We start from the raw sequence: 21869 nt of genomic DNA on the forward strand, positions 1-21869 counted from the left end.
CTTAGGTAAAACCAAAGCAAAGACTTTCTCCGTAGTAGGTAATAGCGGCAGGGCTAACAGTTTGATGCTGAGGAATAAAAACACACAGTACCTGAAAAACCAAACATAACAAATTGTTTATGCCATTCAGTGATGCAAACTTTACCTTTGTTTTCAAGGAAAGTATTTCAAAAGCTGAATGACAGATTTTGACAACATTTCATAAGAGAAGGGGCACCTCAGGCCAGGACTTTAACTCATTAATAATTTAATCAAAATGTAATACTTAAAGTTCCTGAGATGGAAAAGGTGATTTCTCAGCAAAGCCCAAAGAAGAATGTTTACCTTTCAGCCCACTGCAGCCTGGGAAAGGGGAGCATTCTTAGCAATGTGTTTTTTTGTTTTTTTTTTAAATCAATGGATTATTCTGGCGTTGTTTTTTTTCGCAGTTCCATCCAGGTTAAAATAAAATTGTCAACTAATTATGCTAATTACAAACAAGCCTTCAAAACCCCAGTCCCTTGAAAGCTCTGAATATTATCTTTGTTCTTATATTCTTGGCTCCAAGCAATGAAATGGGAATTCAGAAGGACTTTCTACTGACAGACCAACTCTCCAGGCTCTGTGCTGCTGCTGACCCAAAGTTAGCACAGCCAGCATCACCCGGAGAGAATCTTACTGCCATTACAAAACAGTGTTAGAGACTTCCCAGGGGGAAAAGTTTCTCTGAGGTGGCAGAAGAGAGTGGGGAAAGAGGACAGCTGACTAGAAGTTTGTTTTGGAGGGCTATTGTAAGTGCTTAATATTGTTATTATTGCAAGGACTGAGCCAAGGTGATAGCTACGTAGATTCCTTTGCATACCACTGCAGCTGTACGTTTAGAAAGGACCCTTGTTGTTCTGACTGAGGTAAAGCAATCCTCCCTCAGAAGACAGAGTACCTGCAAGACCAGTTTATCTCCAGTCCGGATTAGGATCTCTGGGTGTTACCATAACACAACTAACAAACAATCATAATATCACCAATTACCTGGAAAAACTCATTTTATTGTAAGGCCTCTAACAACAAGCTGGTACAGCTGTCCTGTCCTCTAATCCCACTTAGCAGGCTCGGCTTCTCAAAGCGCACCCTTGTGGGATCCAATGGCACCACATGGTTTCCCCTCCTATGGGCAACTGTGAGCATGACCCCATTGGATCCCTCAAGGGGATACAATTTTGCTCCTTTTGCTGTCAAGCTTGGATCTGCTTCATTAAGGGGTAGTCTACACACTGTTTTTGTACTGCTATATCATTTTAGAAACAGATTCAGCTGAAGTGGTGCAGTTCCCTAGTGTGGATGAAGTTATAGCAGTATGCAAGGGCTTATAACTTATTCTCATTATGGGAATGTGTTTCTAAGCCAGTATAGTTATAGCAGCACAAAAGCTGTATGTAGACAAGCCCGAAGTTTCATTAGCTGCATCAGATGAAGTGAGCTGTAGCTCACGGAAGCTTATGCTCAAATAAATTTGTTAGTCTCTAAGGTGCCACAAGTCCTCCTTTTCTATTAGCTAAAGTGGGATACCATCTATGACTCCTCCAGACTAGCTGTTTGTTGAAGAAAGCACCCAGAGAGTGAATGGCTTGGAGTCCAGAAGACCTGCACATCTCCCTGAGACTGGCCAGATGTTTACAGGAAACCACCATCTCTTTTGCCCCCGGGGAAAGGTTATTTTGCCAGAAGGCAAAGCAGGAAAAGCAAAGCTCCTTAAGTGGTTCTCACTTCCTAGGATATGCCAAACATGTGGGAAAGGCACCTGTCACTCAGATACATGGGGCTTTAGAACACAAATACTGGGACTCAACATTTCAGTTGTACTATGGAAGTGAATAATTTGGTCATTTGTCCATAACACAGTGAGGCCAAAGTGGCCGTTTCTACTCAGGACCGGAATAGCAGCAGGTGCCGCACATCAGACGCGAGGGGTAAGAACTGCACTTTAAGACCAGGAGTACTTGTGGCACCTTAGAGACTAACCAGTTTATTTGAGCATGAGCTTTCGTGAGCTACAGCTCACTTCATCGGATGCTATGCATCCGATGAAGTGAGCTGTAGCTCACGAAAGCTCATGCTCAAATAAACTGGTTAGTCTCTAAGGTGCCACAAGTACTCCTTTTCTTTTTACGAATACAGACTAACACGGCTGTTACTCTGAAACTTTAAGACCAGTACACTGTGCTCACTCAAAATGCACCATGGTACCTAACTGCATATTTAACACTTCTAAAAGTCAAGACCTTTAGATGTGTCATGTGTGTCCTCCCACTGTGCCTTATGGGAGAGAAAGGAAGCAAATGTTTTTCCCTTGTCCTTGATCTGAAGGCAGCCAGACGCTCCAGATCTCTCAGTCCTGGTTTCTCAGAAGGGGAAAGATCAGAGGCCACGTCCCCCAAGACTAGGTGCTTTATGCAAGGTTTTCTTTGATCCACCACGATATGGCGTGTGCAGGTGATGTTCCTGATGGAGAGGCAGGGCCATCTCTCTGCATTAGTTTGAAGGTGGATGTGAGCAGCAGTAATGGTTACACAGAGAGTGAGACATGCTGGACAACTCTGACGTTCCTCCAGCCATTGAGAACAAAGGTAAGCAGCAGACGGGCCATGCTGGAAGGTAGCTAAAACTTGGAGCCTAATTTTGACAGGCACCTGCTTGGCCACACTCAAGTGGCACACATCATTTTCTTGCCTCTCAAGTGATCATATTGGTTACGTCTCCATGTATGAGAGAAGCAGGCGTGGGAGGAGCTAAGCAGATCCTCCTCCTCTGGGGCACATCTCAGGCAGAAGCCAGCTCACCTTGCTTTGGCTGCCCATTGCTGTGCTAGGAAAAGTCTGCCATCTGCTGGTCACACAAAGACCTCTGCTTGCTGACTTCTACAGCTAGCCTACAGGGGCAGTATTTGTTTTTTAAAAGGTCCATTAAAAATAAAGTGCTAGTTTTCATTATTTTAGGGACAGGCTGGCACTTGCTGCCAAACTCTGGGAAGGCAGGCATTACAGTGCAGGGCAACAGAACGACATGCCCCCCTGCACCACAGAGAACTCGCCAGCATGCTCGCCAACACGCAATGTGCATTCAACTCTCTGGGACTGGCGATGGACCCTTTGAATTCCCTCCACCCAACAGGGCTAACTGCCAAGGCCAAAGGAACGTTAGAGCCAAGGGTTGGGGCAGAGTCTGGTTGGTTTCCAAAGATGCCCTTGGCGAGTCAAGTGTCTCCTTGGGAACTGCCTCTCAGCAGAGCATCTGGGACAAAGATGGCAGAGGGAAAACACAACAGGGGCTGAAAACCTGGTCACCACACAATCTGCTCTTTCAAAGCAAGTGCGTTAATTGTGAAGAGACAAAGTTAATTTTAAAAGCAAGAGTTAGAGCTATTTTTAAAAGAGCTGCTGACATCTCCGGAAAAGCTTTGGAAGGCATGCCAGGCAGTCCGCTGGCATCTCCTCAGGGTTCTGTTCTTGCCCCGATGCTTTATTAAGGCGTTCGGCATGTGCAGAGGACCTGTATTTCTTAGGAGCTCATCTGCTCTTGCTGCATATTCCCTAACTAAAGTCCCAAGCTAAGAGTCCCTCCCCCTCTCTCAATGATGCTCAGTTAGAAGTTGTCAATCTATTCTCTTCCATAGAAATCCAGCAGCAAATCCAAGTGAAGAAAGGCCTGCCCAAATTAATCCTCCTGCTGTTTAAATATTTATACAGGGCAAGATGGAGCCTTCTAGCCTTTCACTCTCTTGGTTTTGTCCCACCTTCTTTGCCTGGAGCACCACCACCTGACTACAAAGCACACTAATGGCTTCAGGTTAGCCAGTGGGGAGGCAGTGTGGCCTAGTGGTTAGAACACTGGACTGGGACTTGGGAGACCTGGGTTATACTTCCAGCTCTGCCGTTCACCTTCTGGGTGACTGGACGCAAGTCACGTTGCAACCTCGTGCCTCAGTTTCCCCATCTGTAAAACAGGGATAATGAGACTGACCTTTTAAAAGGGTTCTGAGATCTATGGAGGAAATGCGCTGTAAGAGCTGGTATTATTATTAGACAAACTCTTCCAAGCACTTGACTCTGTTCGACACCTCTCCAAGCTGTTCCTTACGCCTAGGCCACAACCCTGATGCCCCCAGATCAAAGGGAAGGAAAAACAAAAAGGCTGTAATTTCAGTGGAGCAAGAGCTTCTGGATATTTCTGCAGAGGTCCTGAGTGGGGACGGAGCTACTTGTCTTCAGACGGAGGTTTTACTTGTAAACTACAGTAAGTTCCAGGGTGACATGCTGGGGAATGAGAAGAGCCCAAAGCAAGGGAAGCTTGGGAGCCAACGGCCCTTCCCCACAGGCTCATCCCCACGGCTTACATCATTAGAAAGGAAGACGGCATGACACAAGATGCTGCAATAGGTTGCAAGAGGGTTTGAATATAGAGATCAGTTCCCACAATTGTAAGAAAGAATTTAATCACTTCTGCTGTAGCAGTGATGCTGGGACTCTCATCCAGGCAGATGAATCCCAGCCCCCTGCAGACTTCGGAGACTCTGCCAATTCTCATTCATTTCAGCTCATTTGTCCTGTAATTTTTGCCTTTGCTTTATTCTGCAGAGGCCTGAACAGCAACAAGCCTCTCAGGTGAGCTGCCAAAACAACATGATGCAACACTGTGCACTCTGTTACCACCAGCTCCAGCAGCTGTCCTCGGTCACTCGGCAGCTCCCCCTGCTCACCAATAACGTACTGATTAAATCCCAGGGAAGAGGGTTAACAACAGGATGTGCAACTAATCTGTAAAAATTGCATCAAGCAGGACTCCAGAGGAGCCTTTTCCTTGTGTTGTGTGTTCCCCCGAGACTGTCTGAGAGAAGAGTTTTGTTTCCTCTCTGAAATGATGTCTGTTTAGGACCACCAAGAACTAAGCTACAGCGCAGTTCTACTATGAAAAGTGGCTGTGTAAAAATGGCAGCTTCTTACAGATGTACTCTGAGGTGTGTGTATCAGAGTCAGATCCGCTGCTTTCAGAGGCTAACATATAATACTAGATATTTTTGCCAGCTCTGCACAGCAAACACAGCTAGGGAAGTGTGAGCTGGAGTATATTCTGGCTCATGCATCAGCAGAATTGGTAAATGAGTTCTAACAGCACAGCTAAATGTTGCCTTTAATTCCACCTGTGTTATCCACTGGAGACAAGTCCATGATATGTCCACTCCATCTTGAAGTCAGTGGGAGAACTGAGGCCAACAACTGTCCCCACAAGCAGTTTCAAGTTTCTTCGCAAACTCCAGTGACTGCAGCTCATCACAAGTGTGGAAATTTTCTAGTAGTGCTGCCATCCATTACTAGGGGAAACTGCTGTTAACTGGGAGTTATTGTGGCAAGGCACAGAAAACCCTAGTTACAATACACAGCACAAAATCCAGTAACAACTCAACAGTCCAGATCTGGCCTAACCGTCAGTTAAAGCAACACTGAGAACTTTGGCTAAAAGATATTGTATAGAAGAGTCAAATGCTATTCACCCCCCAGGATGAAGGGAGGTACAATAAACCCATCTTTATTGCCAGGGAAATGGAGGCTAAGTAACTTGTCCATGGCCACACAATAAGTCGGGGCAGAGCTCAGATCAGAATCTGACTCAGTTCCCTTTGAAATATGAGACAACATTCCCTGACATCTAACCTAAGAATAACGGTGGAGTGGCAGGGGATGAGGAACAGGGGAGAAAAGGAAGAAGAGAACTAGTTAAAAACAATTATGTCCAATTCTGCCACCACCAAATGAAATCCCTTAAAGAGCTACCATTATTTTTGGCAGCTCATGAACTGAACATCTCCCTGTAGGCATGTGAATATGGAGAGCACTGGCAGTCTGAGCAGAAAGCAGCTCCCCAAATTCACAAGAGCACCCCACACAGGAGCAGGTGCCAGGCTCCACCAAAAGGGAGCTGAGAACGTGTACAGAAATGATCCCACTCTCCCCTTCACCTTTAGCCTTCGGAATTTTGCAACTCAGGTGAAAGCATCAACCACTACATGGGATTCCTGACAGCCCTGCAAACTGATAAGCAAACAGTTTATTTAACACTGGGCACTTTTCCTAATTTACAGTCATTTAAAAAAATTAGTTTGCTGTTTAATGGTTCACACTGAAGCTAAAATGCCTCTAACCTATTCCTTTCCCTCCCTCCCCCCCATTCTGCACACACCAGCATGTTACTGTAGGGTCTTCCTTAGCATGAGGCTGTGTGTTATCACAGGGATGCTCCAGGCTGCATGCTTTAAGGTTGCTGCATTTGAAAGATGCACCGTACTCCTTATGTGAAACGTGTTCTGCCCAGCCTCCGCAATAACTTGGAGATTCCGTCTCTTCTGTTAAATCTTCACTTCAATGAAACCTACTGAAGCTATACTTGCACAGAATGCATCCAGCACCTGGAACAGTCTGTGCATGTTATACATTCTGAGACTCCCCCACTCCCACCCTTTCTGGTTTTCATAGATTTTAAGGCCCAAATGGATCACTGTGATCTCCCAGTCCAATTCCCTGTACAACACAGGCCAGAGAACCTCACCCAGTAATTCCTGCACAGGCCGTAGACTTTTACCCAATAATTCTGGCATCAAGCCAATCACTTCTGGATGAACAAGTGTTTCGCCTAGTTCATAGGAGTTCTAAGGAGTTAGGAATAAGCAGCAGGTGCCCCCAAACACCTCACCTAAACATTATCACATTCCTCTCAGTCACTGGCTGCTGTGGGGGGACGGTGATTGGACAGAACCTGTTAAATGTATCCCTTTGGCTTTGTGAAGTGATCTCAGGGAAGGCACAGAATCTTTATGAAAACAACCCAAAACCAAGGGAAGAAAAAAAAAAATAACAGGAGACATTTATTCCTCTTCAGAAAAGAATGAGTCTGCCAGCAACGGAAATTTTATCTACACTCTCATTCTGACTCAGATAGGGAACAGCAAGCAGAGGAAATTCAGAAACAAGGAGCCCATTTTCATGCACGTGACTCTAGGAATAAAAACAGGGAGCGAATGCAGGAAGCACACAGGAGAATGCTGCCTAACAAGATTTTAGAAAAGTTTCCCATGGAAAATTTCAGTTAGTTAGCAGTTTTCAGGGAGCGTGCTTTACAATGCCCTGTAAGACAGTGCCATGGTGAGAAGCAAGGTGCCATACAAACTCATCGATTAGACAGAAGCCTGTCAACCCCAAACAATGAAATATCCATGTTTTATTGATCTGCTGCAAGTCACCTGCCACTGCCACTTGCGCCAAAGGTTTCTTAAATCAGTGCCAGATAAGGAAACATGTCTGTTTCAAAAGTGTCTTCGAAAGGTCGCCACTGCTTTTTTGAACGAACGGCAGAAGTACTTTGGGTTAGCCACCAGATGGCTCACGCGAGCTAGATTAACTGACACGCCTGTAAGGAAATGCTGTAGCAATTCAGAGGTAAAACAAAGTTAAAATAAATCATGTTTCCTTCCTTATCACTATCTCTGCCTGAGATTACTAATGCTGAACGAATTTTAAAACTCTGACTTTTCACTGTTTATTTTTTAAATTTCAGTTGGGAGGTGAAATTTTAACTATTTGTGGGCTCCGTCTAGTCAACTTCACTCTCAGGGTCTAGAGCCCTAGCAAAATGCTGCTCTGTTTAGAAAATACAGTCTTGCGGCTAAGGCACTGGATTGGGGTTTCTGAGATGTGGGCTCAGAGTTTGAGTGCAACACGATCTCACTGTACTTCTGTCCCCATCTGTAAAACGGGGATCATTCATTCCCACCTCAATCTGTGGGATTAAGTCCATAGTTTTGGAAGACATACTGTAGTGATAAGTGTTACAGAAGAGCATATACATTAAACAGATAAAATTGGAGAAATATTTTTTGTTTTTAAAACTTTCCACTGAAACTGAGAAGTATTAATGGATGTATTTTCATTGCACTTAGGTTTTGTGATAACCGGCTTTTAAGAGGCCTAAATTTTAGGCCAAATTCAACCCAAGATTTGGCCTGGGCACCTTACAACATGAAGTTTCTTTGCAACAGTTCTACGTAATGCCAGGAGCAGACATGTCATCACCCAGTGACTACAAGCATTGAAAATAAATGCAAATTCCCCATAGATTTATTTAGACATTGTCCTGACAGAAAACCGCTTTCTAAAAAAGAAACTGGAATGTCATCTTAATAGCGTCACTTCTTTCAAAGGAGCAGAGCCAGTTCCTAGATGGCTCCAGCTGACAGCTGTAGGCTTTGTTTAAAGTCTAAGACTAACTGAGGTGTTTCCATTTTTTAAAATCCATCAAGACTACAGAACTTTAAAGCACCACCACCCTCTGTGGAAGAAAATGCAATAAAGCATGTAAAATCCTACACATTGCAGCACCGTGCTAGTGTGAGAGAACTTGAACATGAAAATAACTAGAAACCTCCTGATAACAAGTGCAGCCAACTAATCTATTTTCATCATTCAAGCTGAGGGAAGGACGTGGAGTCAACAATACAGAATGAAGTTAGATTATTAAAAATGGCGATATTTAAAAATCCAAAGTGTCGTGTGTGCTATTAATAGGGAAGTGTTTTTCAAAATCTGTTTAACGGCCTCCCTTTAATCCCAAATACCGTATGTAGCGTAAGAAATCCAACAATGTGCTGACTGTCAAAAGGGGCAAGGGCCAGTGTAGGATACCATGTTAAGATGCACAAGTTTTCAGACTAACATTGTTCTTTCATGTGACCTGAAGAACCATGCTAAATCTGCTCTGGGCATGTTATGTGCCTGCATGCAGTACAACCCTGTGGCCACATGAAGGTGCCCTCACCAGCAGGATGGATCACACACATGCCAGACAGCTGTAGGCTGCTGCACTATTCTGGAGCTTTTATTTAATCACATTCCATTAATCTCCTCTACAGCTCCATCCCGGACAACCTTGGAGACCTGCAGTTACTTACGGTACAGACCAACTGCAGAGTGCATCTGAACTGCTCAGAGCACTGGATCTTTATGCAGTGGCTCGGAGAGTGCAACTCGACTTACAATTGACGTGGCACTTCCTTTATAAGCCCTGGCTGTTTTCAGGGTTTCAGATCATCCCATAAAGGAAAGTGGCAAAATCTGTCCAACCTACAAGGTTTCATAAATTCTGGGCATTTTTGAGACACAAAGGATGACTTGAACCCAGTTTCCAGGGCAGTTTTAAATCACAGCAGTATCCTTACATTAGCCTAGTTGTGCCTAGGGACTGCGGCACATACAGCCCCACCACTGCTGAAGGATGGGAGCAACTACAGAGAATACAGGCCAGACAGATATGAAATATTGTCCAGTGCTAGTGCAATGTGCAGCAAGGATGCAGGTGCATTCAAGTCATTAACTCATTGCCAAGGTGTCGTTCTCATCCCCAAACAGAGCCTACTGCAGGCACCCCCGAGGAGGACTGGATCCCATCTAGATCAAAATTTCTCAAATGCAGCCACCATGACTGCATGCGGCCACCAGGGGCTTTTCGTCCACCCAGGACAGCCTCCTGGGTGGTGATGGGGTGGGGGAAGGACATCGGACCCTCCCCCTCCCTCCTTGTTGCTCCCGGATGCACTACCTCTGGAGAGAGGTGGGACACAACGCTGCAGGAGCAAGGCGAGTTCTTGACCCATGTTGGGGGAGGGAGTTTGGGTGGCAGGCTCCAGCAGCGGGACTTCAGGAACTTGCCCGTTCCAACCACGGGGCAGCGGGTACTGACGACCCCCGCCGCCGGCTCTGGCCACGCGACCCTGGCCTCCGGCTGCAAGGCTTCAGCCTCTGGCCCCTGGTTCCAACCCCAGGCTCCAGCCGCGCAGTGGCAGGTGCTGGCCACGGGCGCCGACCCCCAGTCTCAGCCCCATGGCAGTGGGCTCCAAACACGGGGCTTTGGGCGCCAACCCCTGGCTCTGGCCGCAGGTGCTGACCCCCTGGCTCTGGCTGCGGAGCTTCAGTAGGCCTCTGGCCTCCAGTTCCGGGCGCTGGCCCCAGACTCCAGCCATGTGACTCTAGCCCCTGGTGCTGATCCCCTGCAGCTCTGGTCCTGGGCTCCGGCCACTCAGTGGTGGGAACTGGCCTGGGGTGCTGACCCCTCACCCTAGCCACACAGCAGTGAGCATTGTCTCCAGCCACACAGTGGCAGGTGCTGACTCCTGGTTCCGGCCATGCACTCGTGGGCTCTGGCCCCCAGGTCCGGGCTCTGGCCATGTGGTGGCAGGCACCAGCCCTGGGCACTGACCCTTCTCTCCAGCTGCATTGCAGTGGGCTCTGATCCCTGGCTCCAGTCACGCAGTTCCTGCCCCCAGCTCCAGGTTCTGGCCACGGGCACTGAGCCCAGTCCTGGCCGCATGGCAGCAGACACTAGGCCCCGACTGTGGCCATGCAACAGTTGGACTCATCACCCACCCCCATCACCCAGGCCCCCGTTGCCTCCCGCGGCCCCGCATCCATCCCACCATGGCCCAGGCCCCTGTTGCCTCCCGCGGCCCCACATCCATCCCACCATGGCCCGGGCCCCCGCTGCCTCCCCCTTTGCCCCCCCATCCAGGGCTTAAAGGGTCCTGGGGCTTGTTGCGAAAAGTGATATTAACAAACATGCCATTATCACTTTTCACAGCAGATTTCTAGCCATCTGTGAAAAGCGATACTTGTATGTTGGTTAACAACACTTTTCATAGCCTCCCAGGTAGCTACTCAGTGTGCTGTGATATTAACAAAGATACAAATATCACTTTTGACAGCAAGCCCCAGGTCCTGCGAAGGGGGGGGTGGGGGTGGGGGGGCTGAAGGAGGGGGCAGCATTATTTTTGTTCCTGAGGCTGCCAAAAAACCCTATAAATAGACACTACAATGATTTGTACGTGAGTTCATTGTTTTGCCTAAAGTTAATGAAGTATTTTAGGAAAGCGTCAGTGCAGCCACCAGTGAGAGTTGGTGGCCGCACTCTGAGGCCACCAAAAAATTTGCCGTGACAATCTCTTACCATAGTGAGACACATGCTAAAAGTGCCCACGACAGACAGGCAGGTTCACATTCCAGGGGACTCAGCGTGAGCCTGCAGAATGAGTTTATGGGCACAGAAGGGTGGAAGAGTCTGAAGGGTTCCAGTCAGCAGAACGGGGAATGGCTAACTCAGGGAATTTTCCCAAAGGCTTTTCAAGTTAGATTTCAAGCAAGGGAATGAAACAATGAGAAGGGGAATTAAAGCAAACCCAATGCAAGAGCTACTAAACTGAGCTCAGTGCAGCTTTTAAGCACATTCGCTTCCTTATGTTCTTAAGCCTTCAGCCTCCTTTCACCTCCACCCCACCCCACCCACCAGGAAGCTGTAAAAATGTGACAAACTTACCTGCTTTCATTATCCAGAAACACAGAGCTTCTGCCTTCCCCAAGGGCTTCACTGATGGGAGAGAGGCAGAACGGGGAGGAGAAGGCATCAGAATCAGAGTCAAAAGTACTATCCCTGCTCACATCATCAGCAGACAGCTCCAAGGAGCCCTCGTCCTCCCCCTGCTCTAGCCTGTACTCCAGCCCTTCCTCTGTCCCCTCCACTGACAACTCCGATCTGTTCTGCTCCTCCTGAGAGCTGATTGTCGATAAGATTCCTGAGTCACTGTGGGCAGGCTGTGTGGAATTGTGGGTACCATCAGTTGCCAGGCAACACTGAGACAGCTTCTCCCCTTCTTCAGAAGGGGAGCCGAGGAGAGCCACATCTCTGACAAGCTGAGATACAGCCAAGATCTCGTCGTCTTTCGGGATTACTGCTCGTTTCTGATCAGTTGGGGAAGCCTGCTGGACGGTGCCAAACCCCTGAGTGTGGCGGCCACGCTTGCGGGGAGCTTTACGGACCGGGGAGCTCTCAGGGGTCATATAGCGCAGGGCTTCTTCATCCTGCCTCTGAATACGAGAGTTTGGGACCCAGGCAAGGATAAGCGTAGTACCAAGTAGCTCATCTTTCTCCATGTACAAGCATAAATAGCCTTCAAGAGAGCACAGGACCAACAAGTTAGGACTTAAACTGTATTCTCAGGACATTTATCAGCCATATTTAGCCCCTGCCCCCCTCCATTGCCAATACAGCTGGGCTAAAGCAATCCAGTCATTTGGCAGATTTACTCCTCCACAAACAGACTGTGAAATTCTCAAATATTCATTATTTGCAAATAATCCCTTTGAATCTGCATGTGGTTTATGAATAAGTAGATAAGAACGGCTATACTGGGTCAGATCAAAGGTCCATCTAGGCCAGTATCCTGTCTTCAGACAGTGGCCAGTGCCAGGTGCCCCAGAGGGAATGAACAGAACAGGCAATCACCAAGTGATCCATCCCCTGTCACTTGATGGACCTATCCTCCATGAGCTTATCTAGTTCTTTTTTGAAGCCTGTTATAGTCTTGGCCTTTGCGACACCCTCTGGCAAAGAGTTCCAGAGGCTGACTGCACTGTGTGAAAAAAATACTTCCTTTTGTTTGTTTTAAACCTGCTGCCTATTAATTTCATTGGGTGACCCCTAGTTCTTGTGCTATGAGAAGGAGTAAATAACACTTCCTTATTTACTTTCTCCACACCAGTCATGACTGTATAGACCTCAATCATAACCCCCTTAGCTGTCTGTTTTCCTAGCTGAACAGTCCCAGTCTCATTACTCTCGCCTCATACGGAAACCATTCCATACCCCTCATCATTTTTGTTGCCCTTTTCTGAACCTTTTCCAATTCCAGTATATCCTTTTTGAGATGGGGCGACCACATCTGCACACAGTATTCAAGATGTGGACGTACCATGGATTTATATAGAGGCAAAAAGATATTTTCTGTCTTATTATCTATCCCTTTCTTAATGATCCCTAACATTCTGTTTGCTTTTTAAACTGTCGCTGCAAAAACACTGAGTGGATGTTTTCAGAGAATTATCCACAATGACTCCAAGATCTCTTTCTTGAGTGGTAACAGCTAATTTAGACCCCGTCATTTTGTCTGTATAGTTGTGATTATGTTTTCCCAATATGCATTATTTTGCATTTATCAACATTGAATTTCATCTGCCAAATACCTACTGGGCTGGGTAGCTACAGAAATCACATGCCATCATTTCAGTCCCCTGATTGGACGAGTTATGCAACTAATCAAGAGTGAATTTTGAATTACAGACTTTTATGTCAGATTTGCACCGTTGTTTATTTATCCCCATTCTACGTGGGCACTAAACACTGGTTACTCCTGAGTATTTGGTCTAGAAGGTTCCTGGAAAGCCAACCCAAAATAATCACACATACACACAAGTCTAATGCAAACCAATATTTGCAAAATAATTATTTTGCAATATTAAGCCAGTAGCGGGTGTCCATTTACAAGGATACACAGGGTCCCACTAGCAGACAAGAATGGGGAGAAAGCAGCATTTGTCTTAAAGAAAAGCCCTGTATCGACTCCAGTGAAGCCAATATCAGGGTTTTCCTTGTCCCCGGATGCCTGCAGTGGCTGCTTGTTCCATCAGGGTGGTGTGATGGCACTTGACATCCCGGAGTGCAGCTGAGGGAGGGATGGACCAAGTGTTACACATTAAATGACAACTCTGACCCTCTCTAAAGATCTCAAAGCACTTTACAGACATTAACGATAACGCTCATTACCCAACTGCCCCGGGAACCAAGGCAAGTACCATTTGCCCTGGTTTATAGCTGGGGACACTGAAGCCCCGAGAGGTGACGTGATCAGTGCATTGTCACACAGGGAGGTAGTGGCAGAGCCAGGAATCCCACTGCTCCATCCCCTGCTCAAACCACCAAAGGGCTCCTTGGACAACAACAGATACATTGATGAGAACAAGTGGCGGCTCAGCTCAGCGGATGCCTTTCCACAGTCCCTCCGGAATGCTGCCTGTATTGGGTGGCAGAAGCTCTCACCTCCCACACCCCACGGTAACACCCCTGAAGTGCTCAGACTCAGATGCATGCCAACCCCATGCAGCACAGACACGCAGACGCTCCCAGAGACAGAAAGAAGAGTGAGCAGCAACTGCAGCACCGCATCACCTGGGTGATGCTCCCCGACACCGGGCAGCACCTCAGCAGGGTGGACGCATACATTGTTCTTGGAGTAGATAATCTCCCCATCCAGTATGGAGGACGAACCACCGCCACCACCGGGGTTTAAGGTCAGGAGGTCAGAGGCTTTTGAAGAGGCACGTCGGAGGAGTCGCCCCAGAGACATCGCCAGGGGAATGTTTCCATTATCCGTCAACTTCAATCAGGAGCCAAATTCAGACAAAAGATCTGCCAAGAGGGAAGAAACAGTGTGAGGAGAAATGCAACATGACAGCTGCAAGACAGGAGCAAGAACTTCCTGCTGCGGCCCACCACCAACCGAGGACAACACTGCTACCCCTCACAGAGAGGCAAGGTTCTTGTCAACTGCTACCTCATCCCCACGACTCATCCATGAATCTCAGGTCTTTTTAGGGGATGGGAAGAGGGGAGAAAACATTCAACACACAGCAGGCAGATGGATTCTGGAACAGAATATGGAATGCCATCCCTGGGCCACATGAGGGTGTCTCAGCCGTCAATAGGTAACTTAAGCTAGCAGTGGAATATGATCCCCCTGTAACCACCGAGTAAGCTTTGTACTGAAAATGAGATACGTTCTTGTGCGGGGCTGTTAATGAGAAGCCAGATCCCGAATCCAGATGGGATGTTCAGGCCATACATAATTAAACAGCTAGGCCAGGTAGAGCGCTTGATATGCTGAACATGGAGCGGAGCAGGCACAAAGCAATCCCACTAACAACCCGAAACACAAAGGCAAGGCAGAAATCGCGCTCGACGAGGCAGAGCTCCAGCTTCTGCGCCACCTGAAGTACAGGGGAAAGCAGCTACCTCCGTGAAGTTCTCTCTGGGACAATGCTGTTCCTTTCTGTTGACTCCTCTTTATTCCCTAATGGACAGACCAACCTGACCCAGCACGCACCAGCGATTTCCATGGGCCCAGGTGCAGCACCTGGAGAGATCAGCTAGTGCATTCCACATGCCAGCAGAACAAGCAGAGGATGTAGCCAGGAACAGAAAGAAAAAAACGTTACAGGTCAGTGAGAACCCTGCCTCCACCTTACTTACAGAGACACTCTGCACACTAGAAACATCACGGGGGCCTGAAGGGTTCACAGCTCCTAATACCGAACAGCCCTAGCCCTTCTGAACACCAGCTTCACTGTTAATAACTTAAAAAGCACTTTACCTGAAAAGAAGGCATAGAAGCTGGCCTGTCTGCAATGATTTAACCTACCATGCCTGCTGGAGACACCAGTCCAAATCCCACCTGGGCCAGCAGGAGCTGGGAGAACTGCCAAGAGAAAGCTGGGGTTTTAGTGGCCATGCAGGAGACTGCTGTTCAATTCCCAGTCTGGGTAGACAAGGCAGCAGAGCAGTGGGATGCTACACTGGCATCACCAGCAATGCTGGTTAATTGACAGAAGTGAACAAAAGGGAGCAGCTTGTTCTCTGCACTGGAAACACAGAGGCAAAAGAAACACGAGCATTTCTCAAACGGGAGGGTAAACACTGCAGGGACGGAAATACAGTTTTCCAGTTTCTACGAGCTCGTCACAAGAGACGGTAAACAAGGCTCCGAAGAGTGGCGGACAGTGCCTTTTCCACAGGAAAAGCCATAAGCCTCAACTGCAAGTTTCCTCGCTTGAGTCTGCTTGAATCATCACCTCAGCTAAGGCAGTTTGTGCTCATCAGTGGGACTTGACCAAGATGGATCGACCCTGCTCTGTGCTGAGCCCACTTGGCTCTGAAGGTGATCGGTTTGCAAGCCGTTCTTTACTTTTTTGCCTCCTCGTAGGCTCCCTTTTTTTCCTAGTGCTGCACACACCTTCAGAAACACACCTGTCAGGCACAAAGAGACAACACAGCCTGGGGCTCTCTGTACTGATTCTTCTCCAGGCTGTCTGAGAACACAGTACTGTAGGCTCAGACTCTATATAGGTGGGAGAGCCTTTTGCAACAATCGTCAACAAAGAATAGTCCCTCCGCAGCCCAGAAGAGAAAGCAGAGGGATGTCTGGAGCAACTTCCCCTACCGTCTCTGTAACAAGTTACAAAATAACATTTCAACAAAAGACCCTGAGGGAATTCGCAGCAATGGTGATTGGCGACACTGAGCAACCTGCCTGTTTATCACAGGACCCGAAGCTCCAACACCTCTGGAGTGGAGACACTTAACCTGTATCACATCAATGTAATAGTCCGCACAGCTTGTATCCTGACTTGGGGCGGATAGGCTGCCCCTCACTGCATATACTATACAGAGAATGGACTTTAGCTGCATCAGTCATCTCACCAAAACCTTAAATACCATCTTAAAGATTCAGAACCTGTTTGAGCGAGATATGAGATCAAGGCAGAAGCAGCTATGAGTCAGTGAAAGCATCTGAGAAATACAGGGAGAGGACTCCCACTGGAGGCAACCGACACAGAGAGGCTATTTCTCCATGCGCAGAGCAGCAGGTCCCATCTAGCAGCACTGCAGCTCTCAAGGGGGCCCCCAGGAACATCAGAAGAGGCGCAGGCCTTCTGCCAACGAAAAGCAGCAGCAGCTGCATTTAGTTAGCTTCCATCTAGCTCAGAAAGAATAAAGCATCAACCAAAGATCAAAAGTTGCTCCCTGGGAAGTGAAAAGGATCTAAAACAGAAAGAGCTGCTTTGATCCTAGGCTGTGGCTATCGCTCCAGCTCTGTCTGCACACAGGAGTCTGCTGGGAGTGGAAGGCTCAAGAACATGAAGCACTGGCTCCGAAGGAAATCTGGGCTGGTGCACTGGGCACGCATTGCCAAAGTGCTGCGTTTCAGATACAGCAAGTGGACAGTTCAGGGGACGGGGAAGGAGAGAGATTATTTCACTTCCAGGTTGCTGGCTCGATTCTAGCCCATGCTGGCAGCCACCAAGCGTTATCCATCGACTGTTCCGTGGCCTACACCAAATGACGCTGGGGAGTCTCAGTCTCATTCTCATTCCCAGCAGACAGGTGCTGCCATCACCAAAATTAACAAGCAGCACAATAGTTAGCAGCCTCAGCAAAGAGGCCTAGGACTGAATGCACCATGGAGACTGACCTCTCTTCCCCTTGGGAGGGTCTGCCCACAATGGTGGGGTAGTACAGTTCTACGGCTCCTTGCCTTGCACAGTCCAGGGGATACAAAGATGAATTCCATCTCCAGGGCTGGAAAGTCAACATTAGAGTTGTACACTTTTTTTTTTTTTTTTTTAAAGTGGTACATTTCAGATTCAGCTTGTGTTTTTTGTGACTGCGGGGATTATTCCAATGCAGCAGCAGCTAACACTCCAACAGGAACCAGATCACCCACCCTGCCCTCTGGAAGCTGGAGAACTGAGTTAGCTGATAAGCCCTCACTGCCTGCCAATTTTTATTATGTACACACAGAAAAGATTTGTTTGCTCCACTCAGCAACTATTGTCAGACCCCTTTGCTGCAGCTGCTGGGGCCATTCAAGCAGCCATTGGTTCCTTTCTTAGCCAATGCCAGGGCTCCCCAGCTAGCAGAGAGCCCCAGAGAAACATCATGCAGCCAGCAGTCACACAGTTGCTAACCGCCTAAAGCCTACTTCTGTTGTCCTCTTCACTAGAAGCCAAGCACAGTTGCAGCCAGCAGTGTCTCAGATAGCTCTGACAGCCAGCCGCCTTGTTTAGAAAGGCCCTTCCCCTTTCACAAACTTAAACAACAAGATCCTGTTGAGGGTTGGCAGATCACACCCTCAACTTGGCAGATATTCCTGGACCAACCTCTGCTGGCTCCATTTGCACAAGCTTTCAGTTCTCTGATAAAGAAGAGAAGTGCAGGGTTTCTGCCTGGCCCTGGCAGGGGGTTCAGCATGTATTTTTGGGTTTGCGCAGTATCATACAGCAACAACAACGGTGCTTTACAGACACACAAGGCAACAAAGCTCCCTATCACAGAACTTAGTCTAGATAGACAAATTCAGACCAAACTCGGGAGCAGGGAGGCTGCAGCTTGAAAGCCAAGTTGCTGAGCAGTTGTGTGCGCAGCAATGGATCTTGTTGGATCCAAGGGGTGACTGTTAATCAAAGAAAACAATACTTAAAAGTAATACGAGCCAAACAACAGGGTTTGGAAACGAGACTAGGCTGTCCTGTGGATAAACGGGATAAACCAGCACTAGAGTCACACTTGAATCAGATTATCTACCTATCAATCTATTTATAAATTAATTTTGCATTTTCCTGATCAAGGCAATCTCTTCCAATTGACTTGAATTTGACTTTAATACTATGTCAGCACAACACCTCATTCCACAGGAGCGATCCCAGGGCTACTCTCAAATGCCCAGGGAGAAGGGAGTGTTACTTTGTGTTGGACAAAGGCAACACTGAGCAGGCAGAGTGACCCAATCCCACCACAAACGGGAACCTGGGAACCCTGACTACCACCCTATTCCTAGCCCATGTGTATAACCTTGAGCAGGTCACTGTCATTCTCTGACCTTCGGGGTCCCCATGTGTCAAACGGGGATAATGCTGTGACCCCTCCTTTGTGCTTTGAGATCTGTGTGTGAAAAAAGCAGATTACTAGCAACTTGCTTGAGCTATTTAAAATTAGACTAGCCAAAGCTATGGAAAGCTATAGCGTAGAGAACCATCTGAACTAGTCCTGGATTGTGGGGGGAACTAGGGTCCCCCTCGCAAAATCTTTAATTTCTATCTATTGGCAGCAGCAGTGTGCCAAGTGCACAGTTAAGGAGAAGGGCAGGAGCTGTTATTAGCATCAGAGTGAAATCCTGGGCTCACTGATGTCAAGAGCAAAGCTCCAAATGACATCAGTGTGACCACGACTTCGCCTGAAGTGAGAAAGCGTCTCAGCCCAGAAGAACGAGGGGGAAAGAGGTTCGGCACCCTACTTGGACAGGCCCAGCATCCCAGGTCTGAGAGTCAGCTGCAAGAGAAGGGAGAAGCTATCACCAGAGCCCATTCTTCACTCCCTGGCTCCAGTATTCACCTACCTTGGCACAAAAGGCAAACATTAAAATACCCCACTCCTTCTGCATCAGAGCCAAATCTTCCGATAGTAGCACAGTAACTGAATCACCATTTGTAATGCAAGCTCCTCTCCACACATGCACACACCCTCCGCCCCCAGGCTGGGCGTCATTTCACGTACTGAACTCTGCAGCGCTCGTACAATGTGCTGTTAATGTTTGATGGCTTCTTTTTTTTTAAGTGCCTGCCAGCCATATCCTTATAACTGCTCCAGTACTGCTCTTCTGTCCTAACCGTTAACATCTACAAAATTCCAGCAGTGTGTTCTGATCACTGGACGAATAAGCCAATTTCAAAGCTCTTCCCCTAATGCTACGCACATCAGACCAGAGGACAGAAGCCAAACAGTAGTTGTTTACAAGTCATATTCTTATCACGTGAGAGGCTGAGAGAAGACAGGGACAGGGCTAGCAAGATCCTACTCCCCTAGTGAATAGGGAAGGCAATATTTTTCCCCAGGCTGGCTCTCAGACGTTAGACTGTTCACACAGTGAGATGCTGAATGAATGGAATCAAAGATCTTTGTCAAACCCTCCAGAGGTCAAAATCAGCCCTGGATTAAGCCCTCTGATTTCAAAGGAGTTATCCAAAATTACATTAGATCTGAATCTGACCCTAAACTAATTACTAGGACAATCTTCCTGACAGCTCATATTGAAACACAGTAAGGGAACCTCATCCTAGCTACAGAAATTCACCATCAGTAGAGTAACCAACTAGCAGCACATTCTTCAGGCACTCAAACATTAATGCCATTTGGGAGAGGATCGCATACACAGATGGACTCTTCTCATTATCAGTCTTAATCACTGTATGTATAGAGTAGCCCAATAGCTCAGGGCAAAACCAATTAATCACATGACCCAAACGCTAAGAGATCTACCAAAATTACTTCACTGGGGTGGGGGAGGGACCCTACACAGGGGCTGACAGATCTGCATTCACTCACTTTTGATAAGTGAAGAGAGAAACTCAGAAGCCACCTTTCTGTCCACCTTCAGTCGGTCTTGACCAAACTGACTTGCCACTTCCTCTCAACTTCCTGCAGCTGAACATCTCAAAGACACAAGTGCCTTCCTTAGCAAGATGAGCATCTTGAGACAACATTTTCCTCCCTGATTTAGGCCTCCCACTTGTCCTCCTTCCTCCCACTGTCTGTAACCTTGGCTTCATGTTTCTTCCACACCTACAAAATACTCAGCACTTATGCTCAAAGCATTCCTCAAACATTAATCTGCACAATCCCCCTTGGATGGAGGCAAGCTTCACCCCCATTTTACAGATGAGGAAACCGAGACAGAGAGGTTAACTCATGAACTCAAGGCCACAAGGAAGTAGTAGAAGCAGCATTAAAACTCAGGAGCTCTGATTGCTAGTCCCAGGTTCAGACCACAATGCCTTGCATGGTTACATACTACTCTCCGTGTTCCCTCTGTACACCGTGGACTTGATTCCACCCAAGCGGAAATTCTCATCCATGCCTCCATCTTGCCCTGCCTGAGCTATTGCAATTAATTTTTTTTTTTTTTTTTTTTTTTTTTAAAACCACTCTCTCCAAATCCAGACTCCAGTATTCAAAGAACACTGCTACGTGTAATGAAGGATGTTTACACAACTCCACTGGCTGTCCTCTCCTTTCAGGAGACTGGTCAAAACTGTCACCCTCCACAGACTGCTCTAGTCTTACTTCTCTCACATCAGTCTTCTCTCTTCACACAGTCTCAGCCCAGTGGGTGCAAGGGCCTTCTCCTCTGCTGCATCTGCCTCTCTGGATCTGGCCATCTCATCAACTCTCCACTTTCAACTGTCATCTCTTATCCCTGCCCCCCTCCCACACCTTGCCTACCTCTCTTAATTTCTTTCTTCCTTGGCTATTACTTTTTCATTGTATAACTATTCTAGGTAGATCTAGAGAGTACCTGGGAATGCAGTCTGTAAGAAAGACACTATAAAGCATAATACCGTAGGAATGAGCTCGGTTTAGTCCTTACAAACATTTTCTTCCTGAAGGAAAATTTTCCCCAAGTAGAGCATAAATGCTTAGTCAAAAGCCACAATTTGGATAAACTTCACTGATTCACACCAATGACATTTGAAACAATGTGGGTTTAACACAACAGTTATCTCTCTCTTACACAATTTTTTTAACCTACTTATTTGTTTGTGCTAGCAGCTAGATTTTGCCCTGACACTCAAGAAGGCATGGCCCCTGCCCTGAGATGCTCACAATCTGAGGAAAGACACACAGGTAGATGGAGAATAGGGGAAGGGGAGTTAGTTTACTGAGTGCCAAAACTATGACAAGCAGTATATCCACACACAGTCACTGCCCCAAGAAGCTTGCAAACCATACGGATTTTTCATGATACTGGACTAAAGCACTTATATTAATTTGTATATTTATTCCTTAAAACAATCTTTGTAATTTAGTTGATGATAAAATTGCAGCAACTGACTGTGCTGAGACCACTGCCTATCATGCTGACCAGTCCTGTCTCATACTCCCTCATCTGTATCCATCTGTTATCTCATCTTAGATTGTAAGCTATTTGGTGCAGGAACCATTTTTTGTTGTGTGTTTGTACAGTGCCTATCACAACAGAGTCCTGGTCCACAACCAGGGCTCCTAAGCACTACGGTAATACAAAGATTAATAAAGTCAAGTCACAAGTACTGTGACTATTCAGAGGAAAACAATATTGTTCAAGTTAACTTAAAAGAGCATTTCAGTGATTGGCAGTGGTTAGTTACTACTTGAAA

The 21869-nt window shown here is 47.1% G+C and overlaps 1 protein-coding gene across 12 annotated transcripts in view; it reads right to left on the reverse strand.

Moving 5' to 3' along the window:
* The window catches only part of TBC1D16 (TBC1 domain family member 16), a 38572-nt gene that overhangs the window by 13385 nt on the left and 3318 nt on the right, over window positions 1–21869 (reverse strand). For 10 of the 12 annotated variants that reach the window (XM_037914507.2, XM_037914508.2, XM_043528593.1 and 7 more), the window contains exons 2-3: window positions 14071–14310; window positions 11386–12016 (exon numbers count right to left, since the gene is read on the reverse strand). In XM_037914507.2, the coding sequence (XP_037770435.1) occupies window positions 11386–12016; window positions 14071–14248 (809 nt within the window). In that variant the 5' untranslated portion in view covers window positions 14249–14310. Of the gene's footprint in view, window positions 1–11385; window positions 12017–14070; window positions 14311–19072; window positions 19692–21869 lie in introns of those variants that run through there. The other 2 variants (XM_043528595.1, XM_037914506.2) reach the window with 2 other exon arrangements.

Source organism: Chelonia mydas, chromosome 14 (genome assembly GCF_015237465.2).
Source record: "Chelonia mydas isolate rCheMyd1 chromosome 14, rCheMyd1.pri.v2, whole genome shotgun sequence".
In the NCBI taxonomy this organism is placed as follows: domain Eukaryota; kingdom Metazoa; phylum Chordata; order Testudines; family Cheloniidae; genus Chelonia; species Chelonia mydas.